The 10,680-nt window shown below is 41.3% G+C and overlaps 1 protein-coding gene across 1 annotated transcript; it reads right to left on the reverse strand.

Moving 5' to 3' along the window:
* Window positions 1-1,445: 1,445 nt before the first annotated feature.
* Window positions 1,446-9,480, reverse strand: LOC139722565 (NAD(P) transhydrogenase, mitochondrial-like). The gene is made up of 2 exons (XM_071633853.1): window positions 9,361-9,480; window positions 1,446-4,794 (listed from the first exon to the last, which is right to left on the reverse strand). Exon 2 carries the CDS (start codon window positions 4,787-4,789, stop codon window positions 1,601-1,603), a length of 3,189 nt encoding a protein of 1,062 aa, XP_071489954.1. The 5' UTR covers window positions 4,790-4,794; window positions 9,361-9,480; the 3' UTR covers window positions 1,446-1,600.
* Window positions 9,481-10,680: the final 1,200 nt, after the last annotated feature.

Here is a 10,680-nt window from a genome sequence, read left to right on the forward strand (position 1 = left end):
TTTCAGAGCATTGCACACTTTTCATATACCCATGACAATTTGTCTGAGAAGATTGGAGTGCAAAGTCTTGCTCAACATCTTTCTTTTTCTTTTTTTTTTCTTTTTCTTTTTTTAGTTTTGGGCAGCATCCTCTGAAAAAAAAAGAAACACACCTACCCAGCTCTTCATTGTGAAGAAATTGCTCACAAATATTTAGCTCTTATACGGCACAATCATAAAGAAATCATACAGCAATACAGTATATGACAAGTCACAGCAAGGTATCTAAACTATGAATCTACAAATTTTGCAAAGAGAGCCCTTATCTTTATCAACAAAATGAAATAAAACCTGTGAAATCAGGGAACAGAAAGGCAAAAAAAAAAAAGTGGTCCAATGTGGATGCAAGATCAAACCTGAAATGGTTAACGTTTAAGATTTTTTGACATCTCTTTGGCTGGACATACATAACACAATCATAAAGCTCATTTTGACATTACACATTCATGACTGCCCAAGAATTGCTGCTTTCTGGGTAGGTAAGCAGCAGTACAGCTGTGAGCTCCAATTTAAATTGTCTTTTCAGTAGATTTCTTTTCTGTGATACTGCTGCTCACTTCCTTTTTCCTAATCCAAATACCAAAGTACATGTCTGAAAGGATAGATTCTAATGGCTCTTTATTCCAATTCAGCCAGATCAGAATGTGGAATGATGATGACATGCCAACTTGAAACTGACATGTGACAATGACCATATCAATGACACATTATACATCAAAATTACTTATTTCTGGCATTGCTCAATTTGGAAACATGCATGTCACTCTCAACTTTTGAGAGTTATTATTTCAAATGGACAAATACCATGTTTCAGAAAGTCAAGGGTAAATTCTTATCTTCTATAAATAGCTAGGTGCTATATCTATGCATGTGACCTTTTGACAACAAAATGGTTTTCTGCATACATTGCATTTCATTGGAAACTAGAAATTACACAATGTTCTAATCACAACTGGTGACTGAAACATGATGCTGTCTTGGTTGGATGCAACACACAAACATGAAGGAAATTACAGTACAATCTGATATGCATATGGTGTAAACACATCAAATAAAACTGCTCAGTTATATTTACTCTCCTCTGAAACAACACCAGTTTCTCGTCTTCACAGAGGATGATGACATGATGGCAGATAACGTGGCTTACATCTCTTACCACACTAAGTTTTTCCAGTATCACACAGCTCAAATCACAGCTGATACATCAAAAGGGTAACCATGACCATCAATGTGAGCCTACAAGAATAAATTCATCTTTGAATTTTCCAACATGATTCATTCATTCAAAATCTTGCTTCAGTATACAGCACCAAGTGTCGCTTGCATCTTAAAGCGAATTGGTTCACCTTCAGTAAATAGTATTTAGAAGTTTGAAGATGCAGGAGACAACTTTTTTTCCCTCTGAATTTGCTTTAAAAAAAATGTTGCAGTATTCATGTCTGCATCAAAATTTTTTATCCATGGTCAATATTGCTATTGTTGGTATAGGAGCATACACTGAGGTAAGATCTGACATAAATATAACCACATTGAAACTTGCTCTATGCATGCAACGTCACACTCATGAGTGTACAGTCTTGAGCCTGCCCAGAAGGGCATCACATGTCTTCTTGGCATCACCAAGCAACATTGAGGAATTCTCCTTGAAGAAGATTGGGTTGTCAACTGCTGCATACCCTACTCCAAGTGACCTCTTCATGACAACGACCTGTTTGGACTGCCACACTCGAAGGACTGGCATACCAGCGATGATGGAGTTGGGGTCCTCTTCCGCAGCCGAGTTGACAGTATCATTTGCTCCAATGACGAGAACAAGATCTGTTTCAGGGAAATCATCATTGATCTCATCCATCTCCAGCACAACATCATATGGCACACCTGCTTCTGCAAGCAGCACATTCAGCTGACCTGGCATGCGCCCGGCTACTGGGTGGATACCGAAGCGAACTTTCTTGCCCATCTTCCTGAGCATGTCGACCATTTCAGCGATGGGATATTGAGCCTTGGCAACGCAGAGACCATACCCTGGGACAATGATGATGTTCTGTGAATCATCAATCATATCTACTGTGCTCTCGACATTCACCTCTGTATGTGTGCCAGTGATCTCCATGGGCTTGCCTCCAGCAGTCGTCAGAGTACCATAACCACCAAAGATGACATTGGTGAGGGAGCGATTCATGGCCTTGCACATGATGTATGAAAGAATGGCTCCAGACGACCCAATCATAGCCCCTACAATGGTCATAAGGTTGTTGTTCAGCATGAACCCTTCAGCACAGAGGGCCCAGCCACTGTAGCTGTTGAGGACAGTAATGACCACCGGCATATCAGCACCACCAATGGCAGCTGTCAAGGTGATTCCCATCACAGAGGAGAGGACACTGGTAGCTGTCAGACAGCTCATGTCAGCAGCATAACCAGGATTGGTCATGTAGTACGCCATCGCACCAACATTTGCGGCCATCAATCCCATATTGAGAGCATTGCGCCCAGGCAAGAGGAGAGGTTCAGATTTCAGTAGCCCTTGCAGTTTGCCATAAGCTATGAGAGAGCCAGTGAATGTTACACCACCAATATATGTTCCCAAGAACAGGAAGGCTTTGGTCATTGCCGCTGCAGATGGGTCTAGGGCAAAGTGGGCTGCTTCAGTCATGTAGGTAGAGACACATGTGAGCACAGCAGCCAGACCTACAAAGCTATGGAAGGCAGCAACAAGCTGTGGGAGATCAGTGATTGCCATACGCTTGGCAATGATTGAACCAATCAGCCCACCAACACCAATGGCAGCTCCCATTTGAGTGTACAATTCAGGGGTAGCCTTGACACCTACCAGGGTAGCAATCATTCCAGTTGATACACCGATCATGCCGAGGGCATTTCCAACTCTGCAGGACTCTTGTGATGACAGTCCACTCAATGCACCCACACAACACAGGGAACCAGCAAGGTAAGCAATGTCTTGCATAGAATATCCTGTCATCTCAGCTCCCAAGTACGAGCCAATGCCAATGGCACCAGGAAGAAGATACAAGTAGTTGTACTCTGGAGGGTCATCTGGGCGGCGGAACATGTCCAACATTCTCTGTGTCACCAAGAAACCACCAAAGATGTTGATGGATGATATGAATGCTGCCAAAGCTGCCAGAGCTGCTGGGGTTGACTCAGGATAGTATCCCCCACTCATGCACACCAACCCTCCTACTGCAGTAATGCCAGATATGGCATTAGTGACAGACATCAAAGGTGAATGAAGAGCTGGGGTGACTCCCCAAACCGTGTGATAGCCAACAATGCCTGCAAGGGAAAATGTTGTCAGCATTGTGTTGAAGGCAGCTCCTGGAGACAAAACACCAAAACCATACAACGATCCCAGACCAAGTGTGTACAACACTGAGCTGCGAAGGGTCTCCTGGAAAGGATTCTTTGGTGGTGCCTCAATAGCAACTGGCTTTGGAGGGGGCGCAGGTGGAGCTGGGACTTCCTTTGGTGGTGGAGGTGGCCAGAGAAGCTTTCCTTCATTTAAGATGATGGAGCCACGTGTAACTTCATCTTCCAAGTCAATGTCAAAGTAGCCCTTTTGTCCTAGAGAGAGTAAGAACTTTGAAATGTTGTTGCCATAAAGAGTGCTGGACTGCGTTGGCAAACGACTTGGCAGATCAGTGTACCCGATGTGAGTGACACCCTTGTAGGAGTACAGCTCTTGAGGCTTTGTTGTTGCAATGTTACCACCAGCTTCTGCTGCCAAGTCAACTACCACCGATCCTTCTTTCATGGACTCGATCATTTCCTTGGATATCAGCTTTGGTGCAGGTTTACCAGGGATCAGCGCAGTGGTGATGACAATGTCAACTTCCTTGCACTGCTTGGCAAAGAGATCCATCTCAGCCTTGATGAATTCCGGTGACATCTCCTTCGCATATCCTCCAGCTCCTTCTCCTGACTCTTTAAAGTCCAATTCCAAGAACTCTGCCCCTAGTGACTGCACTTGCTCCTTCACCGCTGCTCGTGTGTCAAATCCCCTCACTATTGCTCCCATATTCTTTGCTGTGCCCATAGCAGCTAGACCAGCGACACCTCCTCCAATCACAAGAGCTTTGGCAGGTGGAATTTTTCCAGCAGCAGTGATCTGACCAGTGAAGAATCTACCAAAGTTATTTGCTGCCTCTAAAACAGCTTTGTATCCAGCGATATTGGCCATTGAACTCAAGGCATCAAATACCTGGGCTCTGCTGATCCTTGGTACACAATCCATGGCCAGCACTGTTGCCTTTCTTTCTGCAAGTTTGTCAATGATCTCCTTGTTCTGAGCAGGATACAAGAAACTGATGAGATTGCTCTTTTCCTTGAGTAGACTGACTTCCTCAATGCTGGGAGCACGGACTTTCAAGACGACATCTGACTGGAAAGCATCGTCCCTCTTTACAATCTTGGCACCTGCTTCTTCATAATCTGAATTTCTGAAGTTGGCAAGGGCTCCAGCTCCATCCTCCACAACGACTTGGTAGCCTTCCTTCACGAGAAGCTTGACTGCAACAGGAGCAACTGCTACCCTGCGTTCATTAGGGAAGGTTTCTTTTGGAATGCCTACTCGAAGATTGGCATATGGGATACCTTTGGGAGGAGCCTCTGCCTCTGCTCTGCTGATGCGACTGGTCTTCAGACCTCTGAATCGAAGCTTTGAGAGGGTGAAGGTCTTGTTCAGTGCCACTCTGTCCACATGACAGGCTGCTTGCATTAAGCGAAACATGATGTCTGCATGAAGGAAGAAAAAACAAACAAACTGCAAGTTGTGAAATGCAAGATGTATGAAATTTCCATGACATTGACATAACATTAGTCCAAAAATGTCAAAGATTTTGTCGTGGACTTGTCAGTTGTATCACAAAAATCCTAACATATAAAAATTTTGCAATAAAGCCTAAAATATGAGATATCACTATTTTTCTCAATAAACCCTGACATTGAATGGTTTATTCCAGAAACAATTTTATAACTATTCTTCAGTTAGATTGAATAACTTAAGAATCATCCCACACCGAACATGCATCAGAGACAGAGTGCACAGCTATACTAAATGTGGTAGATCACCAACATTTACACTAAATATTCATATCATTGGATAGTCTTTGTGGTTCACATACATTGCATTTGAAGGCATATATCTCCAACATGTGCAATCCACAGGTTAAGGTGCCACACACAGTTTAAATTTAGATTAATATTTTGGGTTACAGGATTATATTTTCACATGTTTCAGCTTCTCTACAATGTCATTTTGATGCAAATTTGGCCATGATATCAAATAAGGAAATTATTGCAATAAACATTGCCAAGTGCATGCGGAAATATCGAATACCAGTTCGAGATTTGTTCGCTACTCATCATAAGTGATACGTTTCAATTTGTACGTACATACATCTTGTATGCCTGTCAGAGGCACTTACTCTGCTGAAATTAGCCCAAAAATGTGATGAATTGTCATTGTCAGGGTATGCTGGCCTGTGTAACCCTTTCTGTGGGCTGGGTGCAGCCCCATTGCTACGAAATTTGAAATGCAATGGAACTTCATATCAAATGTAACTTTTGCCTGAAACTTTGCATTGGTTAGTTGCATTTGATTCATGAAAGATGTGTTTGATATTTGCATACAAAATCCAACGCCCTTCCTGCAACGGACTTGCGTTTAAATGCAAAATTGGGTACAATTTAGGGGATTTGTGTTTGATTACTTTTCAAGTTTCTTGCAATTGGGCTTAGAATAGGAGCATTACTTAAAATAGATGACAGCTTTCAATCTGAGTGGCTGGCTAACTTAAGCAAATGAAGTGCATATGCCGGGCTGGACGTACTGTAACACATTCGTATCGAAAACCAGCGAGTGAGTAGCGAACTGGTAACATATTCTGTAGGCATGTCAGACAATATTTATGGCTAACATTAGCATAGCCCATGGCAATAATTGTATTGATTGTTGAATGTGGTTTGAATAGCATTGTGGGGTACGCTGAAACATGTCAGAATAACATTTGCATTTCATTTCTCGGTGTGATTGCAGCTACTGCCATGATGGTGCAGAGCTGCTCATAAAGTAAAGTGATCTGTCAGGCCTGTAATGTTCTTACTTTGTATTTTGTGTACAGCAACAGGGCTGTGTATAGTTATGCCTTAGAATGAGATGTCAAACGCACCTCGCCTCGTTTTCTTCTATCAATTCTAGGCACTAGTGCACTTTCACACCCGTTTGTCAAATGATCGCCAAACATGCACAAACTTACTCTGTTATTCAGTAACCTAAAATACTTGCATCTGAGTCTCCAAAGTCGAATAGACATTTAAGTTTTAACACTTTTAGTATCTAAAAGTGTCGGAAAATCGTTGGAAAATCTCATTCCCTTGAAATGCTGCCCTGTACACAAGCACAGTACGAATATGTTCAGTGCATGCTTAGAGTCGATCATTTGGTCTGAATGTAGCAACACAGTGGCTTTTTCTATGGTGTCGTTGAAAAGCTGAAATTTGTTTCTCTCTTTTCGTTGGCTAAGTCTTGCGTTAGCAGTAGTAATTTCAAAGCGCTTGAGGGCGTGCGCGAGTGTGTGTTGCCACTTATATCTTTCTCTTTCTTTTTTATCTTTTCTTCTTTCATTATCAGGTAGAATCCATCCTCTCCAAAATATCTTTTTCTTATGTGTTGTTTTAAGAATCCTTTTCTTCATTTCCTTTTCAACCTGTATAATTCTTTCTTTCCTTCCTAATCATATTTGCTTTCATCCAGTTTTGATTTGTCTCTCATTCTATAATTTCTGTTTTTAACCTATATTTTTCTGTTTCCTCTTCTTTTAAAACATATATCCATCTTTCCTTTACTTTCCTTTATAAGGCAAGTTTCTCTTCTTTCATTCTTTCCTTCCATTATCTTTTGGTGAATTCTCTATTTTGTAAACTTTTTATTTAATTTTTACAGGTTTTTTTTTCTCAATTCCTCTTACCCCTTTTCCTAGCCTTTTTTTAAAGGCTTTTTATATTCTTTCACCCTTTCATATAACCACATTTTTCACAATCTTCTTTCAAGCACACACACACACACCCCTCACACATATGCACATACACACACACACACACACAACACGAATAACCCCCATCCTCAATCAATTGCTAGGTCCGCAACTCGGTGCAAGCTGAAAGGCAGAAAAAATATTATTTTTTAAAGATCTATACACCATAGGTCCATAGAAGAACTTGCTCTGATTGCTGTGAGATAGCCACATTCAGATAAGTAGTGGCACTCACTGCTGTGAACGTGTTTTGTACACCAAGCTGCACTGTCTGCTCCTGTGAAATGCAATTATCGCAGAGCAAACTAGCTGAGATCGACATATTCTGACAAGTATAAAAGTGTCAAAATGGTGAAAAATTCCTTTTCTGCTGGACTTGCATCTCACTCAGATGCAAATATTCGAGGCTGTTGGATATTCAGAGCGAGTATGTGGACGTTTGGACATGGAGATCATTTGACAAACAGGTTTGACAAGTACAGGTATGGTATTACCGGACAGCATGGTAATTCTGGATGTGCACATTTCTGCATAGTGGTCTATGACATTCAATACGCGAGGGACTTTTTTATGTAGACTAGCCTCACAGAGGGTTGTATGGACTGAAATTGAAAAAAAAAAAGGGCACATTAATATAAAAATGCTAAGAAATTCACATTTCACCTTAGATTTAGAAGAAGATGTCATTTTATCACAAGATTTCATCGTGTGAACTGTACGAATGTTGAAGTGAATAGACATTTTACCTTAATCTGTTAATATTAAATAAGATACAAAATTTGAGCCTAATTTGCCCATTTTTTTTTTTGTCGTCTGTTTGGTAAAAATGTAATGTGTAACTGTTAGAGTCTACGGTGAATTGCGGGTATGAATTGCGATTCTGGTGAAAGGATAAGGTGCAAAACTTAAAGGCATCGTTTAGGCTCCTAATCCATTGCGAAAATCGTGTCCGGATAAGACGGGAGTCAAAGTCAGGTGGTCTGCCAATTTTACACCATGCTAAAAGACAACTTTTGGGAAAGAGGAACCGGTATATTTGAAGTCTATTCTCCAAAAATCATAGTGAATAATTTTCATAATTCTGCTGAATTCATAATTTTCAGGAGTTTCTGAGAATATCTGATGTTATATTTTGGATCAAAAATTTGTCTTCCATTGATTGGTTAAAAGAGCTTCACGGGATTATAGGTATTTTGAATTATTTTAGAGTGTTGGTGTGTTTGACACTCCATGAAGTACTATTTGCAAAATGACGTCACTTTTATGACGACATTTTGCAAATAGTTACTATTTGCAAAATGATGTCACAATCACCCTTCTTTACAATCAAGTGTACCCGTCCGCGTCCGGTCCCAAATTCTAGTGTTCAGGTTTGCAGCGGCCATACGAGCGCTAGGATACATGCGACGGGCAACTCTGGCGGTGCCACGGCTACTATGTTTTTCAATTTCCGATCTCTCACACTGTTGCGTATGGCAGGCGCTGCGCTGCCGCCGCAGCGCGGCTAAGCCTATAAATGTATAATGATTTTCACTTTTTATTCAAATTTTTGATCCAAAATATAAAACAAATATACTTTGCCTAGTTTCGAGTTTCTTGTTAAAACTATGGGCAGAGGTGACTCCAAACTTGTTCTAGTACTATTCACTGAGGGGCGCAGAGTGAATAGTACTCCCCTCAGTGAATAGTACTAGTTTGGAGTCACCTCTGCCCATGACTGCGCCCCTCAGTGAATAGTACTAGTTTGGAGTCACCTCTGCCCATAGTTTTAACAAGAAACTCTCAAGGCCAAGTATATTTGTATACTAACATTTTCGGCTCTGACCTTACACAGCACACACGACATCCGACCCGAGTGTGGCCACGAAAAAAAAAAAAAAGCGTCCGGTGATACGATGCACTCTCCTAACACTAATACACTAGCGCCAAATGAATGAACTGGTAGGTAAAGCTGAATTTGAGAGCGTCGTGAATTGCAATCGAGTTGAGATCTAGGGTCTCATCCTGCATCTGAACGCAACCGACACAGTCTGTAGGCTGCATGCATGCATTCGACAAGGGGAAAGAACCGGTAGTAAAAATCATGAGAGCTCTGCGTGTATGTACAATACGTGACACCGTACCGAGGGCCGGTATACTGCATGTATGCATGATGTGTATTTGTTCAGGCGGGCAGGAGCGGTATGCTCCTGACACTTCTTCTACGGTGAAATAACAGATTTCTGGACATAAGGAAAGAAAAAAGGATGCACCATATCATAATTACCTGATTGACAGTTTCGCAACCGAGCACCAAACTCACTCGGAGAGGATTTCAGCTGTCAGTCTCTTCAGAAGAAGCTGGATGTTGCCGGCTACACATGAAGTGTTTCCAAGGCCTCCCTCATAAACGTACACTCAGAGAAAATTGACGTACCTGTACGTACGTACGTACAAGTATAATGTGCGCGCGTACGCGTACGTTGGTCCTCCATCACTTGTAACTTGAGTCACAGGTACAGGTCAAGCTGCTAAACGGTACTTTAGAAAACCTATTTCGGCGGCGAAAAAAAAAAAAAAAAAAAAAAAGACCGTGGTACACGTGTGTAGCTAGTAAATATGGGTCCATATGGATGCGGAGTCAATCACGAGTAACCCAACAGCTAATGTTTATCAGTAACCTCTGTCAATACTGGTATGTCAGAAGACTTTGCATGATTGTAATCATGTTTAAGCCTGTATTTGCCGCCGTGGAGCCAAAATGTGCTTTTAGTGTAACTTCTAAATGTGGTGTTTGGGGAGATGTTATTTATAGTAGTACACGTCAGTGTTGCCAGATGGTGATTTCGGGAACCAAAAAGGGTGAAATTTGGTGATTTTTGAAGTTGTTTGGTGACAAAATTTTAGCCTGGTAACCAAATCAAAATTTGGTGATTTTTGGTGACTTTTTGGTGATTTTTAGACCGATGAAAAATAATCACACTGATTGAAAAGGAAAATGCATTTTGCCCAAAGTTTTCCCCTTATTTCCTGCAGAAACATAACATGTGCCCCTTTTTTGTCACAGCGACACACACAAACACTCATAGCCATATGTCCATACACATCGTACACATTTTGCACTTAGTGTGTGTGACTACGGCGCGCCGAAAATTGCACCGAGACTCGCGCAGTGTTTGATAAAGGTTTATTGATACAATTTTGTCTTGAAATTAAAGCCTTACCTACGCTCTTCCAAATTTGGTGATTTTTGATGGCTTTTGGTGATTTTTTGCAAGCCTTTTGGTGATTTTACTCTGTTGGGACCTGGCAACGCTGGTACACGTACTACACTACAACCATTCAGTAGGCCCTATCTGTCAGTATACCGAATTTCGAACAAGAGTTGAAGAAACAACATTTCAATTTGGCGGGATTACGAATAGTATACTAGTAGTTTCTCGTAGCACGACTAAGATATGCTTTTGGTGATCGATAGAATAAAGGAAACACACTTTATTCTGATTCACATCAGTCAACGTGTGCAGATGGAGCCTAGATGGTGTTTTCATCTCTCAAAACCACTTCAATTTTCTTCTGTCAAGCATTAAAAAAAATAGTTCATTGC

The sequence above is a fragment of the Diadema antillarum genome, unplaced genomic scaffold (assembly GCF_040938485.1).
Source record: "Diadema antillarum isolate AM-2024a unplaced genomic scaffold, OU_Dant_1.0 scf00000167, whole genome shotgun sequence".
NCBI lineage: Eukaryota > Metazoa > Echinodermata > Echinoidea > Diadematoida > Diadematidae > Diadema > Diadema antillarum.

Coding starts and splice junctions, on each gene's coding strand:
- LOC139722565 (XM_071633853.1), bottom strand. CDS start 4,789: ATGTTTCGCTTAATGCAAGCAGCCTGTCATGTGGACAGAGTGGCACTG.